The sequence below is a fragment of the Saimiri boliviensis genome, chromosome 17 (assembly GCF_048565385.1).
Source record: "Saimiri boliviensis isolate mSaiBol1 chromosome 17, mSaiBol1.pri, whole genome shotgun sequence".
Lineage (NCBI taxonomy): Eukaryota > Metazoa > Chordata > Mammalia > Primates > Cebidae > Saimiri > Saimiri boliviensis.
The window spans coordinates 18926486-18947866 of NC_133465.1; the positions used below are offsets into that span (position 1 = coordinate 18926486).

General features: G+C 52.9%; 1 protein-coding gene and 1 non-coding gene across 7 annotated transcripts in view; both read right to left on the bottom strand.

The window, feature by feature from the left end:
- Positions 1–7: 7 nt before the first annotated feature.
- MPRIP (myosin phosphatase Rho interacting protein) overlaps positions 8–21381 on the bottom strand; it is a 144617-nt gene continuing 123243 nt past the window's right edge. For 3 of the 6 annotated variants that reach the window (XM_039476703.2, XM_039476704.2, XM_039476701.2), the window contains 9 exons: positions 17157–20963; positions 13252–13399; positions 12289–12406; positions 10880–11039; positions 9830–9949; positions 8773–8859; positions 7979–8141; positions 4650–4735; positions 8–723 (listed from right to left, as the gene is read on the bottom strand). In XM_039476703.2, coding sequence (XP_039332637.1) covers positions 652–723; positions 4650–4735; positions 7979–8141; positions 8773–8859; positions 9830–9949; positions 10880–11039; positions 12289–12406; positions 13252–13399; positions 17157–20963 — 4761 coding nt within the window. In that variant the 3' untranslated portion in view covers positions 8–651. Of the gene's footprint in view, positions 724–4066; positions 4130–4649; positions 4736–7978; positions 8142–8772; positions 8860–9829; positions 9950–10879; positions 11040–12288; positions 12407–13251; positions 13400–17156; positions 20964–21381 lie in introns of all 6 variants that reach the window. The other 3 variants (XM_039476702.2, XM_010339942.3, XM_010339941.3) reach the window with 3 other exon arrangements.
- LOC120366966 (U6 spliceosomal RNA) lies at positions 14925–15027 on the bottom strand. The gene has a single exon (XR_005581477.1). It is a non-coding gene; the product is annotated as a U6 spliceosomal RNA (small nuclear RNA).

Below are 21381 nucleotides of genomic sequence, written 5' to 3' on the forward strand. Positions count from 1 at the left end.
CCGGGGATTTTGTGCAAGATTTAATAAAAAACAAACAAAAATAGGAATGGTTGCTTTCAACATTTTCCAGGTTGTGAAAGGTTTGCCATGATTATCAGGGGTGTGGTTCTAAGCTGCATCAGTGGAACAAATACAAAATGCTGTCCTCCTCCCAGGCCGGAAGGCAGCGCACCTCCTCCTCTAACAGCCAGACTGGTGGGTGAGGAGTCAGTGCTGTGACCCAGGCCAAGCTGGAGTGTCCGCACGGCTTTTTCTCTGACCATTCCATCTACCTTGACGCATGCTGGCTGGGCCCTGTTTCCACACCAGCGCGTGGTGAGACAGGGTAGCTTATCAACAGGCTGTTGGGCCTTAATACTGACAGTGAGTGCGGCGGGTCACAGCCAGGAAGGGACTAACATAGATGCCCTCCCAGCCCCCAGTGCTGGCCTAATTTTACAATACCATGGAAAAAAGCTTTGATGAAAACAGGAAGTCAACACAGCAGAGTGGTGTGGACAACCCAGAAGCCAGCCTCACGCATTTCATGCCCACAGTTAACGATGACAACAGCAATAATAATAATAAAACAAAGGTACAGGTGAAAAGCAGCGCTCAGGGTGTCCTGCTGCAAGCTGGGGAAGGCGCGTGCTCAACTTGGATGGGACACAGCTAGTCTTTCTTCAAGTCCCTGGATTCAAAGAGCTTCAACCGTTCTTGCACCGTTAGGCCTTCCTTCAGACTCTGGGTGGAGACAGAGCAGGAGAAAATAAACACACCGTTAGATCCCCTGCATCGGACCAGACCAGACCAGACCGGACTGCTGGTGGAGCAGGCATCGGTCAGAGAGCCGGGTACAGGTGCAGTTAGTGGGCATGCCAGGAGGAGAGGCCTGGGGAAATGCTGTTATTGGTGGAGGATGTTTTCCCCTTCAGAAAATTACTTGGACGAAAAAGGAAAAAAATCAGAGGACAAGACCATGTGTTTAAAGCAGCTAAATTCTGAGCTTTGGGCTCTTTAGACAAGCAGTGATCAGACAAATTCAGCCAGGGAAAACAGTGCAATGAGCGAGGAGACTGCCCATCCCTGTGTCTTGTCCTGTGTGTGGATTTGTCCGCATTCAGCTCCTGAGAGATTCTTTACCTGACAGCCTCAGCTGAGGAGGGTACAGGGGTCTCACAGTAGCCAGTCTTGCCGAGGGCCTGGGTAGACATCTGGTTACCCTTGAAGGGGCTGGGACCCAGCCAGGCAGGCAGCCCTGAGCCCTAAGTGTTACTCAGAGGCAGGCCCCCGGAGCATGGCTGGGGGAGGTCACTATCACATTCCGCTTCCTGCTGGCTGTGAGTTTGATCACTCCTAAGGCCTGGATTTGCTCCTTGCAGGCACTGCATCAGAAGCCCCAGAATCCTCCTACAGCAGGCCCAGGGAGGGGAACACCCTGACAGCCGCCCCAGTGACAAGGGCAGAGCTCAGGCTCGGGTGATGCTGGGCTTGCTACAATTTCAAGGGTGGGAAGGCAGTGAAACCCCTTACACTATCCCCACACTGGCTGCAGGAGGCTGTTTCTCTCTCTATATCCTCTGGCTTCTCTCCTGGTGGCTGTTCAGCCCAAGGACTCCAATACAGGTTTGGCTGCCATGCCTGGCCCTCAGGGTTCAGCCAGCTCCCTCTGGGGCTCATCTCCCCCTTGGCTGGCCTCTCCACTGAGTGCCTCCAGCAGCACCATATACTGAGCTGACCACAGACACAGGGCCCCCTAAGAGCCCTGAGGGATTCTCAATCCAAGAAATGGGGTCTCAATCCCAGAAATGGCTATGCTGCTCTTAAGCAACTTGCTGGCTTCGATTTTGTAGCAGCTGAGACTTGCAGTCCTTTTGAGTGAGGCACGACAGAAAAACAGAACAGAACGAAAGACACAGATCAGTGCACATCAGATGCCATATCAAAAAACACCAATGAGAAAGTATAGTTTCTGGGCAACTTCATGCCTGTCTTCTTGAAGGGTTGGGTGGAGTCTTCATATACAGCTGAGGAAAAGGATGACACCCACCTGTGCCTGTGCCTCCTAATGTGTCCTGGGAGCGCCAGCATGGCCCCATCCTGCCCCGTTGCATCTATGAAGTCCTCATCTTTCTGCTGGGGCCAGCAGGACTGGCCTTGCACTCCAAGGGCTTTATTACAGAAACACAGCCAAGCCAAATACCAGCTTAAAAACACTTCAGGAGGACCCCATCCAGGGGTTTCTCTCCTTTGGGGTCCAGGTAGTCTGCTCCCTCATCCCTGCTCTAGCTGGTTCTCGGCCGCTGTGAGAATCCCCCACCCATTCACTACAGAGAGTTACTGTCAGGGGCCCAGGAAGGGTCTTGTCAGTGAAAGCCGGTTCCCTACCCTGAGTGTAACTTATAGGCATGGTCCAAAAACCCAAATCACTAATAGTGAGCTTCAAACTCCTTCAAGAAAAGCTCAAAGAAACTAGCTATAGCCGGGCGTGGTGGCTCAAGCCTGTAATCCCAGCACTTTGGGAGGCCGAGGCGGGCGGATCACAAGGTCAAGAGATCGAGACCATCCTGGTCAACATGGTGAAACCCCGTCTTTACTAAAAATACAAAAAATTAGCTGGGCATGGTGGCGCATGCCTGTAATCCCAGCTACTCAGGAGGCTGAGGCAGGAGAATTGCCTGAACCCAGGAGGCGGAGGTTGCGGTGAGCCGAGATCGCGCCATTGCACTCCAGCCTGGGTAACAAGAGCGAAACTCCATCTCAAAAAAAAAACGAAAAAAACTAGCTATAGTCTCAAAGAAGAAGCAGAATTTTCAGTAAGAAAACCGTGAACCGAAAAAGAATGTTTCCTTTTGCTAAACAAAATGTTCTTTATGTTTAAAGAAAAATGCCCGGCCGGGCGCGGTGGCTCAAGCCTGTAATCCCAGCACTTTGGGAGGCCAAGGCGGGTGGATCACGAGTTCGAGAGATTGAGACCATCCTGGTCAACATGGTGAAACCTCGTCTTACTAAAAATACAAAAAAATTAGCTGGGCATGGTGGCACGTGCCTGTAATCCCAGCTACTCAGGAGGCTGAGGTGGGAGAATTGCCTGAACCCAGGAGGCGGAGGTTGCAGTGAGCCGAGATTGCGCCATTGCACTCCAGCCTGGGTAACAAGAGCGAAACTCCGTCTCAAAGAAAAACAAAAACAAAAAACAAACAAACAAAAAACGCCCAAGCTAAATTTTTGATCAAACCTAAACCATGTTTGGGTATAGGTGACTTAGGACTGTAGAAAAATAAAACTGACTAGGCTCAACTCTTCAGCCAAGCCTCAGGCCAAGTCCCTCAGCTGGCACAGTGCTGTGGGCGCACCTGGGAAAGGGCCCGTGTGGGCAGGACGATGTGGTTCCTGCTTTCTTTCACCTTCTCATCCCAGAATGAGAGAGATCAAGCCACTGAGCTGGCAACCATTCAGTCTCAGGGTGTCTCCCACCATGGGCCTGCCCCCCCTTCCTCTCTGGGATAGGGCCTTCAGTGGCACCTAATGAGAAGCTTTTGTTTTGTTTAAAAAACATACTAGTAAATATTTAGCCCCTGTTGCTTGCAGTTATCATGCTCTTCTGAACCACCTGCATGAAGCTCTAGTCCTGATTTATCCGTTCCTAGAATGACTGGCCTGTTAGCCCTGAGAGACAGAGGCCACTAAGTGGCTCACTAGGTGGGCAAGGCCTTTGGTGACGGTGGACTTTGCTTGCCAGCGTGGGTATCTGTCAACTCCACCTTGTGAGAGAGGGCAGGACAGGTGTCCCCTAAGAGGGTAGAGTGAGTTCAGCCATTGTGCACAGATTACCCAACATGCATGCTGATGGGTGCCTACCTCTTTGCTGGCATGGCCACCAGGCTTGGGGAGTGCCTCACTGCCCGGGTTAACTCTGTTTAGAGGTTAGAGTGCCAATTAACTTCCCAGAGCAGGTTAAAGAAACCTCACTTGGATTTGGTATGTATTTGTTGGAGCAGGATGAATTGAAATAAAGTAACCATGACGCAGGCGTTTGCCATGGAGGTGTGAGCAGTGCATGCAGGCGGTGGGAGAGGTGGTTTACCTCCTGCATGGGCCGGGAAGCGGGTGCATTTCAGGTATCCCACGAGACCTGCTCAATTACGGACTGTCAGAGGAGAGAGCAGACATGAGACACACAACCAATCCCAAACACACGTGGTGCCGCTCCCACCTCCGCCCGCCCTCCTGTGCCCGCCCAGCTCTGGACAGCACACTAAAAATGTGCTGCTTCCTGGCTGGGGAAGGAGAGCAGACAGCATCCTCTCTTGGAGGCGGCACCAGTGTCACAACAGTGATGTGCAAGAAACAATACAACACAGGCACAGCTGACAGCAGGCCGACACGAGCGGGGCTGGGTGAAACCTGGTCTTGAGGCAGGAGCCAACCACACCAAGCACTGCTCCTCACAGCCCTGGCCTCTCAGTGTCGCTGCCAGGAGGCGGCTCCAAGACAGAGACAAAGCTCAAAGCCACCAGAACCAGCCCAGCAGGGTGAGCTTGGGGCTGGCTGAGTGCTGGGCTCTGGGGCTTTGCAGCTGTGGCCCACAGGAGCACCCAGACTTCAATTTGGGCTCTTCTCCCAGTGTCCTCAAGCTTCTCCCACCAGGGGCTGGACCCCAGACTCACCTTGGACCTGATGTTTCTGAGTTGCCGGGCGACACAGGATCTGTCTTTCTTCAAGAAGTCAGGGTTGCTTTTAGATTTCATTATATCTGAGGTACATAATGAAAACAAACAGACCTGTTATCTTTGCTTTCTGAAATCCTCTGGAATCAGATTGAATCCTGAAACATTTCCCAAGCTTCCCACTGCAGCATACTTATGACGCTTCCTTAAACAACTCTAAGGGAGGCCAGGTGCGGTGGCTCACACCTGTAATCCCAGCACTTTGGGAAGCCAAAGTGGGTGGATCACGAGGTCAGGAGTTCAAGAGCAGCCTGGCCAACATAGTGAAACCCCGTCTCTACTAAAAATACAAATTAGCTGGGAGTGGTGGCGTGTGCCTGTAGTCCCAGATACTCGGGAGGCTGAGGCGGGAGAACCGCTTGACCCTGGGAGACAGAGGCTGTAGTGAGCCGAGATCGCACCACTGTACTCCAGCCTGGGTGACAGAGCAGGACTCTGTCTCAAAAAACAAACAAACAACAAACTCTAAGGGAATTCAAAGCTAACAACCATAAAACACGCTAGATCTCTTCAGACCACCATAAAACACCAGCACAATGGGAGAATGGGTATGTGGGGTGCCACCAGGGCTTCCTGTAGTACGACTGTAGCCCAGAACAGCATTCCCTCCAAAGGGACTTGGTCCCCTCATTCTGGTGTAGAACCTCAATGCTGAGCAGACTCTACCCTCATTATCTATGATTCTCCACTTTCCTCCTGCTAGCACAGGGCTGTCTAAAGCAAGATGGTAAGGCCAAGGCCTTCTTATCATCCACCCACCCAACATCGTCCACCCACCCAGACAGCAGTCCTTTAGGCTTCTTACAAATGTCTACTTAAATACCTGCAACACAAATGTATATTGAGTCATAGCATACACCCTGTGCATGTGAGTTTTTTATCTATTTCTTTTTTTTTTTTTTTTTGAGACAGAGTCTCACTCTGTCGCCAGGCACCAGGCTGGAGTGCAGTGGTGCGATCTCGGCTCACTGCAATCTCCCCCTCCCAGGTTTAAGCAATTCTCCTGCCTCAGCCTCCTGAGTAGCTAGGACTATAGGCTCACGCCACCATGCCCAGCTAATTTTTGTATTTTTAGTAGAGATGGGGTTTCACCATGTTGGCCACGATAGTCTTGATCTCTTGACCTCGTGATCTGCCCACCTCAGCCTCCCAAAGTGCTGGGATTACAGGTGTGAGCCACCACACCCGGCCTTCTCTGTTTCTTTTAAGAGACAGATTCTTGCTGTTGCCCAGGCTGGAATGCAGTGCCTATTCATAGGTGTGATTCCACTACAGCTCAGCACAGGTGGTTTTTTTTTTTTTTTTTTTTTCTTAAGGCAGGGTCTCATTCTGTCACCCAGGCTGGAGTGTAAGCAGGGCAGTCAGGGGTCACTACCACTTCTACCTCCTGGGCTCAAGTGATCCTTCTACCTCAGCCTCCCAAGTAGCTGAGACTACAGGTGCATGCTAGCAATCCTGGCTCATTTTTTCTATTTTTTGTATAGACAGGGTTTTGCCATATTGCCCAGGCTGGTCTTGAACTCCTGAGGTCAAGTGATTTGGCCACCTCAGCTTCCCAAGGTGCTGCGATTACAGCTGTGAGCCACTGTGCCTGGTCAGCACAGGAGTTTTGATCTGTTTCACTTTGACCTGAGACAGTTCACCTCTCCTTAGGTAACCTGGTGGTCACCGTATTGATAGCAAACTTAGTGTGGACACCTGATTGACTCAGCTTGGTGCACGACTGCCCAGAACTGCTGGGCTCAAGTGATCCTCCCACCTCAGCCTCTTGGGAAGCCAGGCCTACCACCATGCCTGACTACTCAATGTATTTATGGAAAAATGATTCTTCCTCCCAGCATCTGTCAATACCATCATAATCACTATTTCTTGCCTGACAGAAAAAAAGCTGATTTTTTTTGGGGGGTGCTATTAGTGAGCTAGCACATCTTTTCCTGTTTGTGGGTCTTTGTATAAAAGGTCAAGATGAAGGTCAAATGAGATTATGTATGATCTGGCTGGGTGCAATGGCTCACACCTGTAATCCCAGCACTTTGGGAGGCCAATGTGGCTGGATCGCTTGAGCCCAGGAGTTTGAGACTAGACTGGGCAACATGGTGAAACCCCATCTCTATTAAAAATACAAAATTAGGGCCGGGTGCGGTGGCTCAAGCCTGTAATCCCAGCACTTTGGGAGGCCAAGGCGGGTGGATCACAAGGTCAAGAGATAGAGACCATCCTGGTCAACATGGTAAAACCCCGTCTCTACTAAAAATACAAAAAAGTAGCTGGGCATGGTGGCACATGCCTGTAATCCAAGCTACTCAGGAGGCTGAGGCAGGAGAATTGCCTGAACCCAGGAGGCGGAGGCTGCAGTGAGCCGAGATTATGCCATTGCAGTCCAGTCTAGGTAACAAGAGCGAAACTCCGTCTCAAAAAAAAAAAAAACAAAAAACAACAAAAAAAAAACAAAATTAGTCAGGTGTGGTGACACGTGCCTGTACTCCCAATAACTGGGGAGGCTGAGGTGGGAGAATCCTTGAGCCTGGAAGGTGGAGGTTGCAGTGAAACTGTGCCACTGCTTTTCAGCCTGGGAAACAGAGCAAGACCCAGTCTCAAAAAAAAAAAAAAAATTATGTATGATCTGAAAATGCTTGATAAAATGTTACCTCTTTTTTCTTTTTTAAAGATGGGGTTTTACCATGATGGCCAGGCTGGTCTTGAACGCCTGACCTCAGGTGATCCACCCACCTCGGCCTCCCAAAGTGCTAGGATTACAGGTGTGAGCCACCGTGCCCAGCCAAAATGTTACCTCTTTCATCCTCTCTGCCATCTATTTTTTACAGGGTATCTAAATGTTTTTAGCCAAGAAAAAAAAAAAGAGTCAGTCCTGTTGTTCATTCCCGAAAGCAGGGAGCTCCCTCCCATTCTCCACTCTATGGCCTTTTACAGATTTTATAGTAAAGTCCTGGGATCAAGCAACTAGCAAGAGCTACTTCTATCTAGTGGTTGGGTTCTTCAGAAAAACAAGACTTGTTATTACTTTGAAAATATTATGCTGATATTGTGGGTTCTCCCTAGAGCAATTGGCACAGTGTCCACCGCTGCGCAGGGAGCGAGGGCTGTCTGGGGCAGCCGCGTGAGGCTGGTGCTCCTACACCATGGGGATGCCTGGGTCTACAAACAGCACTGGGAAGCTTCTGCTTCGAGTCAAACACCAGTAAACCTCTACGATCAAACCCCCACAATTCCCTGAGCAATAACCCAGAGGGCATGACCTAAGGACGCACCGTATCCCGACACCGTGGCACTATCAGGGGACTTTTCCCCCAGTGCTTCTGTTGCAGCCTTGAGCTGCTCCTTCAACCTGCTGATGTCACAGTCAGCCTTAGCCTTCGCAATGCTGAGCTCTGTGTAGATGTCTTTGTACTTGTCACTAGCGTACTTCTTGTCCTTGGGAGTGAAATGACAGAATGGTAGTTATATCCAGGAAAGAGGGGCATGCACAACATGGCTTATCTCCCCGGGGGGGCTGAACATGGTAGGGAGGCTTGTTCACCTCTGTCTTCTAGAGGCAGAAAGTGGACAGAGAGGAAAAACCATGGGGCCTAAGGACACAGGCATAACCATCTGGATGTGGCCCTGAGTGCCCCAGCCCCTCCCTTGTGGGCTTCTGCCTGGAAAACTCTCCCTGCGTCTTGGATTCCCTAAGTGACTGAGTGGCCACTTCTGTCATCGTCCCTGACTCCAAGAGTCCCTGGAGAAAGCTAGGAGGCTCAAATGGAAGTCAAACCATGCCTCACTTCACAGGACTTTTCTCTGAAACATTCCTTCCAAAGCACACACAAAGCACACACACACACTGATGCTGGAGCCAGGCCAGGTAGGCTGCTCACATCCATGTTCCCACAGTACCTGCTTGCAGGCTGGTATTTTAAGAGGACTTGATTTTGGAAACCGCCTTCCTCAAAAGGGTAAAATCTGCTTCAGAAGAACCCTCGCTGAGCCCCAGCCTGAGTTCAGGAGGCTCATGTCACCTAGAGCCTGCTCCCGTACCTGCCTTCCTGTGGTGTAGTGGCCTTACCCGAAGTGCTGTCTGCAGCTCATCCTTGAGGGAGCTAATCTCCTGTTTCAAGTACTGTATTTCCGATTCCTTGACCCGCAATAAGACCTAGAATGACAGAGAGATCAGGGACCAATATTCAGGAGCAAAGGAACCTGCAGGGTCTCCAGTGCAGACTGAAGCATGCAGAGGGCTCTTCAATCACCAGTGAGCAGGGCAGCCCCATGGTGCCCAAGCTTCATTTAAACACCACTCACAGCTTCAGCCTCACATACAAAAACAGGAAGAGGAAAGAAATGGCCGTGATTCCTCCCAGTGCCGAGGACTCCCTCATCAGCCTGGGGCACCATGAGAGAATCAGTTAATGTTATCACTGACACTTGTGTCACAACGCACTCAGCCTCCCCTGCCAGCCTTTTTGGTAAAGCACTCATTTAGTACAAGGCACAGGCACAGCAGACAGTGGCCTGACACCTGGCCTCAAGTTAGGAGCTGATCTCACCAAGCAGTGCTCCTCCCAGCCTTGGCTTCTCAGTGTCACTGCCAGGAGGCAGCTCCATGACAGAGACAAAGCTGAAAGCCACCGGAACAGGCCCAGCAGCGTGAGCTCTGGCTGGCTGAGTGCTGAAATTTTAGCACATTTTAGGGTGAAATTTTAACTGAATGTGGAGAAATCTTAAGCGCCCTCCTAAAAGGATACCTGATGCTCCAGAATCAATTATTCCAATGTAAAGCGAGCCTCCCTGACCTGAGCTGCAGCAACCACCTGGCTATGGAACGTGTCCTCTTGAGTGGTGTTTGTGGCATGGCAGAAATGGAGGGGAGGGAGAATGGGGAGTGAGATGGGGTCAGGATCCCCACAGCCTCTCGAAGGCTCTGCTGGGCCAGTGGCTCTCATACCACCTGGCAGCTCACTGCTCCTTGCTGCCTTGGGGTGACTTGAATCTTCCCAGGCCCTTCCACTCCTGCTGTCTTGGGTCTGTCCTTCCCACAATCCTCTAAGTCAGGGGCCATGCTGCACTCCCCTGGAGCTCTGGGATGCAGAGCTGAGTCAGGCAGGCCTGGCTCCCGATGGTACCTCCAGCTCGTAGGCATCCTTGCCCTGTGCAAGGGGTGACCCAGTGGCCTCCCCACCGCCGTCCCCAGTCAGTAGCGTCCGTAACCGTGTGATCTCTGCAGCCAGACGGTTGTTCAGCTCCTAGGGGACAGCAACACAACAGTGACACTCCAGAGCCGCCTGGGGCCAAGTTGCATGACACAACTCGGGAAGGTCATTTACCTGGGTTCTTTGTATATCTGCAGAACTGTGTAGGAAGGACCCAATCGATAACCCTTAATTCCTTTCAGTCACGATAACTAGTGTCACTCTGTTCCATGGCTGGTCCCACCTGAGCTCCTGTGGGGTCATCTTTAAGCCACAACAGAAATGAGCGGATCTAGTCCTACCTGAGTAGCCTCATACACAGCCTGGTGCAGCAGCCATGACCCCTGGGGAGGCCTCAGGTGAGAATGAGACTATGTACCCAGTCCTAAGGGGTGTCTGTGCAGGGCAGGGACACAGACGCTGCTTAATTTGGTGCCCACAGAAAAGTGAATACTGAACTAATTCTGACTCAAACCTTTCAATTAGCCAGGATTTAAATGGACCCCGATTAACCGAGGAGCAAGCAAATCTTAAGAAAAAAATCTGACAAAAATAAATGTGAGTACTAAGTTTGACCCTGAGCAGTGTCAGCTCAGTCCCTGGGGGACAGGATCTTCAAGGAGTGGGATGATCCTTCCAGGCCCTGCCCAGAAACAGTGAGCCGGAGGAGCACAGAGAAGACACCAAGACACCCGAGAGTCTAAGAAAGGGTCAAAGCAAGAGTTACTTCATGTGTAAGCAGACGGTGCACGTGGCAGTACAGCCTTGCTCCAGCTATTTGCAGGGACGTTTCTGACAACACGGATGGCCACGTTGGGTGGCAGGGTGAAGCCTTGAGGCAAGGACCACTTTGTGGCTTGGGGACTTTCATGACACTTTAAGGGTAAGGTCTGGCTCCAGCTCCAGTGTGGGCTCACCTGACTATGGGTCCACCTGATCTTGAGTTCCCCTAACTAACCTTGGGCTCACTGGCTGCAGGCTCACCTGGTTGTGGGCGTTGAGCTCCTGGTTCTCACGCTGGCACTGACGCAGGGCCTGCCGCTCAGCCTCCAGCGCCTGGGCCAGGTGGGCGTTCTCCAGGCACTTCTGAGAGTACTGCTCCGAAAGGACCTCCAGTTCCCGCTGCACTGACTGCAGCTCCTCCCTGGGGAGAGGGCAGCACTCACTCCTCTGCCCAGTTGAGGACTAGGCCTCTCGGAGGCCGGTGTCCCTCCTTGACACCAGACCAGCCAAGCAGAGGTCAGACCTGTGCAGTCTGTTGTCTTAATCAGCCTGGGTCACACAGAATAAGGAACCCCATACAGAGATGGCCCCATGCCCCTTCCTGGTCCTTTCTCACAATCTGACAGTCCTACATCCAGCACTTCTCTGGGGATGCCAGTCAGGGCAGAATCCAATCCCTGTGGCCACAGACATCCCATTTCTAGAACTCTCTTCTGACTCGGAGTTTGTTTTCAGTAAACCCACTTTTGAAGGTATCTGTGCCTGACAGCCAGGACCAGGCTCTATGCAAGACTCAGAAAACCAAGCTTCCTGAGGCTGCCCTGCCACCCTGGATCCAGGAGGGCCGTCTCTCTTGCAGGTGAACCAGGGATAAGAGGCTTCCAGGTGAGCCACCCTGCTCTGACCGAGGTAAACATGAGCCTCTACAGGGTGCCACTAACTGCTGCCAGCTCCTGAGGCAGGACCCCTGGCTTTGGCTACACTGCAAAGGCTCCTGGTAGAGCCTGAGTGCTGTGACGCTTATGGCACCCAATCTGTTGGCTCCCGGCTGTGGCAGTTTTACCAAGCAAAAAGTCTACAGCAGTTATTCTGGTGTTGTTCTAGCCTCCTGCCTGTGCAGAGGGAATCAGCACATGTGCAGTTTTTTTGGTTGTTGTTGTTTTTTTAAAAGACGGGGTTTCACCATGTTGGTCAGGCTGGTCTTGAACTCTCGATCTGCCCGCCTTGGCCTCCAAAGTGCTTGGATTACAGGCGTGAGCCACCACACCTGGGCAACATGTGCAGTTTTTAAATGGTAGTGATAGTTCTCACTTCTACCCCATATGACCAAGCCTGGCTGCCTAGCTTCTGGTGGGCTACGGGGCAGCTGTCGAGAAACATATGTGGGTAGCCGCTGGGATCAGCCCTGGACAAGTGGAAAGTTTAAGATTTCATTCACTTCATTTCATTCGTGGCATTTCAAGAAACAGCCTCTCTGAACAGGGGAGACCCTTCTTGGGTCATATCCTGCACTGGACAGGAGGACATCTGAGCTGCCCTCAGCATCCATGGGCCCCGGGCCTCAACTCTCAAGAGGCCTCTGCAAAGACACAGGAAGGGCCCAGCTTCGGCCTGGCCAGCCACTCCCCAGGGGCCCTCCCGAGGGTAGATGGGCAGGCCTAGCCACTTACAGATACTGGCGCCGCAAGGCCTCAACGTCTGAGTTGACGCTGCTGATCTGGGACCGCTGGCTCTTCTCCAGCTCCCGCTCCATCTCCTCCCGGTGGGCGTTCTTCATGGCTTCGATGGCTGCAGGCAAGAACAAGGCTTCAGCACCAATGGGCCCTGCCCTTCCCCATGAAGAGGGTGGGAGTGGGGACCTCCACACAATGGGGTAGTGCCTGCCACTGCTGCTGCTTGCTTAGTCAATCAGCAGTCGGATTTTGCCTGACAGGCTAGCTCCTCACAAACCAATTCTCTGAGGTGAGTGGAGGCTGGGAGGATTCTCCATGAACTCCTCCTGGAAGGAAAGGAATGCACATTTGGCTTTGTGTGTGTGCGTGTGTGTGTGTGTGTGTGTGTGTGCGCGCGTGTGTGTTAGAAGAAAACCAAACTGATTAAATAAATGTCTCTGTTCAATTCCAACATGAGTTTATAAAACAAGCAAGCTTTTGTGCTGGTGTATTTTCTTCCTTAGCACTAAAGTAACCAACCACTGAGGTGGCAATTACATAAAGGGAAGGCAGCGCAAGGCGGAAGGGATGTGCTTGTTCAGGACCACCTGCCAGGAGGCTATGTTTCCTCACGCTGAGGGCAGGGACGCTCTGCCCAGAAGTGGTCCCACATTGACAGATGTCTGTTGGGGAAAATCACTGGCTGTATTGACACTGGTTAATCACCTGTTGGGACTGGAAAGTCACTGGTTGGGACAGCTCCCAAGCAGTGTGCAGGTTGTGTGCAGCCAGCCATGGGGGTTGCCAGGGGCTGAAGGGTGAGCTCTCAGCTTATAAGCTCTCGAAAGGCTCCTAAAATTTCAATAATGAAGCTTACATCTCAGCCAAAAGGCAATTCAAAGGCTGCCATTCCTGAGTTGTGTGTCTAGCTCAAGAAAAGCTCGCCATCCACACTGCCCTCGGGGTTACCCCACCCCCGACCTGAGATGGTGGCGGCTGTCTCCTCCGCCAGGAGGCGGTCCTTCTCCTCCCGAAGTTTCTCTAGCTCGCGCTGGTGCTGCCTCTGTAGATCTTCAATTTTCTTCTGGTGCGTTTCTTCCATTGCTGCAAACCCTCGCTCACATGTGGCCTGCAAAATGCAAAAGGGACTTTATCGACTTCTTTTTTTACCTCTAAGTTGGGGGCCTTTTAAAATAAATGAGCCAGAAATCCCACCCCATCCAGGCCCAGCTGTGACTGGGCACTCACTGAGCGTGCTCCATGTTGGGTGCCCTGAGCAGGATCCCTGGGGCTGTCTGGGGATTCTCAGCGATGCCATCAGAGCATTCAGAAAAGGGTGTTTGTTCCCAAACAACTCTATATCTTATTTCTGTGATTGTCCTGTGCCCCATTTCTTCCTGGGAGAAGCTGGTATGTTGGGTGGGGAGAGGCTGCTATGAAATGGAAACCAGCTAATTCCCAACCTTCCTGCAGAGCTGCCAGGTGGGGCCTACAGGAAGGAGGGAGGAGAAAGCACGTGTGCAGAGGCTGGTTGTGTCTGGTTTGGAGGGACACAGTGAAAGGCCTGTCAAACAGGGATGAGGGACTCATCTGCTAGAGGGCGCCAAGGCCATTCTATAAACAGTGAGTGGCCTGGCAGGCACTGGGCTGGGGGCCTCTCAATCCACAGTGGGTTGGGAGCACAGAGTCCACTTCCAGGAGCTGGGGGCTGGGCCTTGCCACTAGCCAGCTGACAACCTCCAGCTGGTCGCTTAATGCTCCGGTGTTGACTGAGAAAATAAGATCAGGCTACAGGATCTTGTTCCTTCTAGCCTGTGTCTTCTTTCTTACTCTTCTTAGAGAAGGGCACCAATGACTTAGCACCTCTGCTAACTCTAACAAGAACATGACAGGAGACCAGCTTTCGAAGTTTGCCTGTACCTCCCTAGAGCAACACAGGCATGCCCCAGGATGGGAGCAGGCCATGCCAGGAAGCCCAGGCCTGATATCAGAGCTGTGCTTGCTAACAAAGCAGGTGAGAATGCCACACAGCTGCCAGGAAGGGTGGGTGTGCAGCTATTTTGAGCACAGAGGAATACACTTTCTGTCTAAGCCCTTTATACCGTCTGCTTCTGAGAACGGACTGGGCCTTTCACTGGGTTTCAAAAACTGGAAGAACGTGGCCACATTCCATTCTGAATTGAAGTGTAGGGGCTTTCCCACTCTGGGCTCACAGGCTCACTACTTGGTTAATCTTCTTGCATGTGGATTCAAGAAAGGATACCAAGAAATCCTATTGGCATGCCTGGGCATCTTTCTCTGGGCCCACTTTTAGTGACAACCCTCTGTGAGGGCCTCAAGCAGTATTTCCAAAGTCATGGTCAGTTTGGACTTGACTGCAACCCATGTGCTGCTCTGGGCAAATGTCTCAGCTACTGCCACCATTAACTAGACATACCATCCCCTCTCCCAGCAGCTCCACCTGGAAGCACCTGTCTCTTCCTGCCACCCTTATGCCTCAGGATGGCTGCAGGAGCTTGGAACTCTGGATCTCCTGGTCCTCAGGCCCCAAGGCTGAGCTCCTCTTTCTCCTTCCCATTTGCTTTGGTTCGTATGTTGGCTTCTCGGTTAACACATTTAACTAATAGTTGATTTTTTTAAAAAAAAAAAAAAAAAAAAAAAAGGAATACTTCGCAAATTTGCATGTCATCCTTGTGCAGGAGCCATGCTAATCTTCTCTGTATCATTCCAATTTTAGTATATGTGCCGCCAAAGCAAGTGTAACTAATATTAATAGGTCCTTTAAATCTTATTATTATTATTTTTTCCTCTGAGTCTACTTGCTTGGAAAAGTCTTATTTTGATCTGAGTGCTTTGGAATATTACGCAGATAAGAGTCAAAAATCTAACAAACACTGAGACATCTTTAGAGACCCAGTTGCTTCTTTGGAGAGAAACTATATGCTAAAAGATCTTGCAAATAAATGCTAATTTTTAAGCCAATCATTCCTGGGACCAAAAGAGGTTCCTCGGTGACTCTGCAGTGGTGGTGTGGTGGGGGCCTATGGATGTTAAAGGATGGCTGTTAGGCCAAGACCCTGTCCCCCTGACCCAAGTGGAAATCTGCATAAAGTGATGAAATCTCAAGGTGCTGTTTCCAAGTTCCGCATGTCTGCAGGGGTGGGTGAGAGCATCACACCTCGGCTGAAAGCTCCCAGGCATAGGAGGGGACACTATGCAATGGCAGCTAAGACAGCAAGGAGTGGACAGCTAGACAGCAGGAGTGGATTGTATCCAAGCCCCTAGGGGGCCTCATCCTGACCTTCACTACCTGTTTTTCCCTCCTGGGTGACACTGGCCCAGCACAATCTCTCGTCAGTTCTCAACATGAGGCACTTCTCTCCTCTCTGGCTTCTTGCTGGTGGTTTAACGACACCCGAATGGGACCTCACATGCACCTGGCTGGCTAACCTAAAGCAGCCTCACTATGGAGGGAACTCTTGTGGATGCAGACAGGAAGCAGAGCATTGCTGTGCCCAGGCCCTGCCCCGGTAGAATTTGCTGAGTGTCTGGGAAGCTGCTGGCTGCTCTGCTGCTCTAGCATGTCTGGGGTCAAAGCAAAGGTTTGTGCAATTAACTTTTCAAGGCTCAACTGGCCCCAAGGTGTACCTGTGGTGAACTGACCACAGTGTTGTCATATACACACACTTTCTAAAGACAGCTGTTGAAAGCTTCTCATGGCTCATAATGGTTTTTAAAAGGTTTTGACTAAAAGAATGGTGAAAAACAGCTTCTCTGCTCTCCTGAGAAGGTGCTCGCTGACAACCAAACCTGTGTGTCTGGCTGGGGCCAAGTATGCCACACAGAGGTGACATGCGAACTGTTTCCATTCAGAGCTAGAGAATTAAGGGGCTGGGAAACACAGACATTTGCTCCATAGTGGCTGTGGGGATATGTGGGCAGGAGCAGTGGCAGCTGCCTGGGAGTTAGAAGCTCGCTGCACAATGGTGCTGGCCATGTGTGCACCCAGCTCTGCCACTTGAGCATGGGAGGCGCCACCTGAACACAGCTTTGGAGGGGCCTTGGCATTTACTGGGGCAGCTTCCAGAGTGGGAGGAACGTAAGGACACAATATGGCAAACTGTTGAGTCTAAGGGATGACACTTGGCAGTCACACATGGTGGGTGTGGCCACAGCTACAAAGGGTGCGGCCAGAGAGCTGGGTCTCCACTCAGCTCCCCCTCCACCCCCAAGGGGACTGGCATGTCACTTTAGTGTTCCAGGACCTTAGGGGCAGAGATGTAGGACAGTTCTGGGGAAAAGCTACTTGTAGAGCTCCTGGGGAAGGGGACAGGAGTGGCTGGAGGCTGTGCTCAGTGGAAAAGCTCTTCTGACCAGAGCACACATCAATGCCAGTTCCAGAGAGGGACCCTCCATCCAACTCTGCTCTCCTGAGATGATCAGGAGATTGCCCTCCAACCGGGCCCTGGCTCTCCAGGATGTTGCGGTGAGCACAAGGCTGTCCTCAGGCAGCTGCCTCAGATCTGGGTCTGGACTGGGCCAGGCAGGGTTCTGGGGGTGGTGCAGGAAAGAGGCAAAGCTGGCAAGGGGAGTCGGGGCTGCTCTCAGGAACACAGAGAGACTGCATTAGGGAGGCAGAGAGGCACTGGGAAGACTACATGCTCCTCTCCCACCAGGGATCCCACTGGCCCTCCGACTAGTTTTCCCAGTGGAGGATGCTGCGGGATGCTGAACAAGAGGCTGCGACCACACCATACCCAGTGAGTAGAGGGACGGCAGCACATCCCCTCAATTCTGCCTGCACAGTAGCTGAGCCAGATGCCCCCACACCCACACCCCCATTATCAAGGAGGATCTGCTTTGCAAATTGAATGGTGTGTTAAGACCTTAAGGCTTTCCAAGTCCCTCTGGTACTTCTCGCGCAGGGTGGCCGCATCGCCCTCCAGATCTTTGTATCCCAGCTCCTCCCGCATGACGTCCATCTGGGCCTCCAGCTCCTGGATGCGCTCCCTCAGCCCCGTCATGGAGTCAGCCTCCCCCTGGGTGGCCTGCCAGTGGGGGGCAGGGGCCGGCAGGGCTTTGGGGTGCGGCCCCTGGTGGAGGCAGAGGGTGTCCTGCAGGCACCTCAGGCTCTGTGAGTAGTGCTCCTGCAGGGTTCTTAGCTCCTCCTCATGGATTGTCTGTAGCTCCCGGACCTTGAGCTGGAATCTGTCCTCCAGGGTTTGCATCTGCTCGCCATGGTGCCTCTCTACGTCCTGCCTGTCTCTGATCGAGGCGTCCAGCTGGCTCAGGACTCGGCTGCGCTCAGCCTGCAGTGTGTTCTCGGTCCTGGTCAGCTGCTCCACCACACACCGGATCTCCTCTTCGTACCTACCCCGCAGGGCGAACATGCTCATGCTGTGCTTGCTCTCCGTGTCCTCTAGACACCGCTGCTGATGGTCTAGCTGGGCAACCTTGGCCTTGAGCTCTGCATTCTCCCTTTCAATGATGGCAATCACATCCAGGTACTCGCTCTTCTGCTTGCGGAGAAGCTCCTCGTACTCCTCCCTCAGGGCCTGGGCTGCTTGTGCCTGCTCTGGGCAGGGGGTCTCCCTGGTCTGCCAGGAGTCCTTGTAGAGCTGGAGCTCCTTCTCATATTCTAGCCGGATTCTGCAGGCTGTATAGCACACCTGGGCCTGAATAATGGCATCCTGAACCAACAATGAAGAATACTGACTGAGGCCTCCCAAGCAAGTGTTATATGAGAGACTCTGGGATACCTGAAGAAGCTTCTGGCAATCTCTTAGTGATTCCACAGGTGGCAGAGAGGTTAAGGCAGCAGCTATCTCCTCTAAGAGGCTGGCCTTCTCCTTCAGCTGCTGGGCAAGCTCCTCCTGAATAGCAACAAAGGCCCTAGGGCTCTGGTCAGATGCATGAAAGGGCTCCTGAGAGCCTTCTGAGTCTTGGCCGAGGACTTCTCCTAAGGGGCTCAGGTCCCAGGACAGCTGCACACCATCTTCATGGCCCGCTGGAAGCCTGAGGGCTTCCAAGACCTGCTGCATCACTCTCTCAAAGTCTGGGGTTTGGTAGGCTCCCAGGATTTCCCTCAGCAGGTACTTGTGCTGCCGCAGGGCCGTCTGGGTGCCCCTCAGGGTCTCCTGGATGCTCTGCAGCCTGCGGTGAAATGACTCCCTCACTGACTGTGTGGCAAAGCTGAGCTCTGCCCTGACCCATGTGGCATTGGCCAGGATGGGGGCCAGGCCCTGTGGGATGCTCTGCTGCCCGCCTCCTGAGGCACTGACTGCCTCTTCTCCCAGTGTCCCCAGATGCTTCCTTAGGGACTCAACCTGGCTCCAGAACTCACCGTCCACCAGTACCTTTCTGGCCCAGGTGTCTACGGGGGCCCCAGCAGACTCCATCAGTGGCTGTCCTGACCAAGAAATCTCGTGGAGCATTCGGGAGACATCTGATGTCGTGTTCTTCAGGGAGTCTGCTATCTGGCTGATCAGTGAGGCCTCCAGAGTAATCTGATCAGAAAGAAGCCTCGCCTGCTCCTGCTCTGTCAGCTCAGGCTGGGGGCGCTGTTGCAGGGAGGCAGGCTTCCCATTCTCCTCGGTGCCACCCATCTCCAGCTGTACATGGGCCCCGCCATCAGCTGGGGCGGGCCAGCGCCGCAGGGCTTGGATGGCGCTGATGAGCGCACTCTCCACACTGGCCAGGGAGGCTGCGCACGCATCCTGCTCATCCTCCTGGCTGGCCCTAGGCAGAGATCTCAGCTGTTCTCGGCAATTTTCCAGGCACATCAGGGCCTGACTGTTCTTGACCTGGAAGTCCCCGAGCTCTCCAACATGCCCTTCAACCCTCCTGGCCCTCTCCTGCCTCTCCTGCTCCAGCTGGGAGGCCAGCGCACCAACCTGGAGCAGGCTGGCACGAAGCTGCTCACGCAGCTGGGCCTCAGTGCCTGCCCACTGGTGGTGCAGTGCGAGCAGTGCCTCACGGCTCTGACCCTGTTGGCTCTCCAGCCTCACGGTCACGTCTTTGAGCTTTTCCTCTGTGACGTAGAGCTTGGTCTCCAGGGAGTGGATGATGGAGAGGTATGTGTCAGAGTCGCCAGCTGCAGGCAGTGCACTGGGTGCAGGCTCTGAGGACATGCTTTCTTCCGAGGGTGACCGGTCCTGGCTGGTGTCAGAAGATGTGCTGCTGGTCCAGGTCTTCTCGGACCCTTCGGGGTGAATGTATCTTTGGCACTGTATTGTGGAGAACCGGATTCTTTGCCTTTTAACACCAAGTGCTCCCTGGTCGAGTTTGGTTGTACCCTGCTGATGCCCTTCCCTGTCAAGCACTTCCACTGACTTTGGGGGCACTACACTCTCTTCCCTATTGGGGCTGCCGTCGCCGTATTCCTCCCCCAGAGGACCCCCCAGGTCCTCGTCCTCATCCTCGAGCCTTGTCTGTGGAAAGGCCAGAGCGGCCCTGGTAGCTGGGACCGGATGGCCTGGGAGTAAAGTGCCGTCCCTTTCTGTCTCTTCAGGGGTGCTCCGTGGCTCTTCCATGTCCTTTGGAGACTCACTTGCAAATTTCCTTAAAATCTCTTCTTTTGCCTGGAGCTTAATTTCTGTTTCCTCTAAGCTGCTCCCCAAGGCAACCATTTTAACCAAGGCCTCATTGAGGTCCTGCTCCTTCTTCACCAGAACCTTCTCGTGGGCTTCCTTAATGTGCTCCAGCTCTTCCTCCTTCTCTCTCAGCAGAGTGTGCATGCTTTGCAGCTGGCTGGCGACCCTTTGGTAGGAGTGCTCCAGGCTCTGGTTGTCGGCCTCTCTTCTCCGCAGCTTTTCCCGGAGCTCAGCCACATCCCCATCAGACGTGGCCACACGCTCCGTCAGTTCCTGGAACCGCTGCCTGAGGAGGTCCCGCTCGTCGCAGAGGCTCTGCACATGCTCTGCGAGCCGACGCACGCTGGCCTCTCGTGCCTCCAGCTGCTCCTCCAGCTGGTGCACCTGCTCACTGCCCTCGAAAGTGGCGCTCAGCTTCTCCTTCTGCAGGGTCTCCACCTGCTGTGCCTGGCCCTGCAGCTGGTCCTCGTAGGCGCTGGCCTTGTCTTCCACCTCCTTCAGGTTCTGCAGCAATGCCTGCTTCTCCTTCTCACAGCTCTCCAGCAGCAGCTCGTAGTTTCTCTGCAGCTTCTCCTCCATCAGCCGCTGGGCCTGCTCACTGGCGCCCAGCTGCTGGCTGAGGTCGGCAATACGCTCCTGCAGCCTCTGGACCTCTTTCTGCCGGTCCCGCTGCAGCGCCTGTTGTGTCTCCAGGCCCCGTAGCTCCTGCGTCTTCTCCAGTAACAGGGCCTCGGCGCTCTTGAGTTTTTGCTCACTGGCCCTCAGCTGGCTGCTCAGTGCTGCCTCACTGTGTTGCCGCTCCTCCAGCTGCTCTCGGACCCTGCCCTGCTCCCGCTTCAGGTCGCCTTTGAGCTTGGCCAGCGCCTGCTCCTTGATGGCCAGCTCCGCGGCCGCATTACTGAGCCGTGCCTGGAGGCTGCGGATCTCAGCCTCGTGGTGTCGGATCGTGTCCTTGGCCTCCCCATAGCTACGCTTCAGGGTCTGAATCTGGTGTGTAATCTGCTCCTGGCGCTGGCACTGGGCTTCAAGCTCACTCTGAAGGTCTTGGTTGACTCTATGGAGCCTCTGCCAGGCACCCGATGGGGAGGCGGCCACTTCAGTCTTAAAAAAACCGATTAAATACTGGTTAGTAACACTCGGGCCTCCCAGTTCTGAGTGTCACACCTCTGGCCAGGAACAACCACAGAAAGCTCCTTGATGGCTTTGGCTTTTATCCTTTGCACAACTTTATTTTTTTTTCCCATTAAAAAAACCAACGAATTATCTTTTTTTTTTTTTTTTTAAATAAGTAGCTGCTTCCAGGTACACAGAAAACATGGACAATAACATCAAAAAACAGCTTTAACCTTGGAGAAATAAACTAAACAAAACTGAATAATGGAACACACTGAGAAGCAAAACAAAGACTAAACAAGAGAGTGCCAGGAACAGGGACAGGTGAGAGGAGCAGAGCACCTGCAGCTGCTTGTTTTGCAACAAAAAGTACACGGTCTTGACAGCAAATCCTAAACAAGCGCAG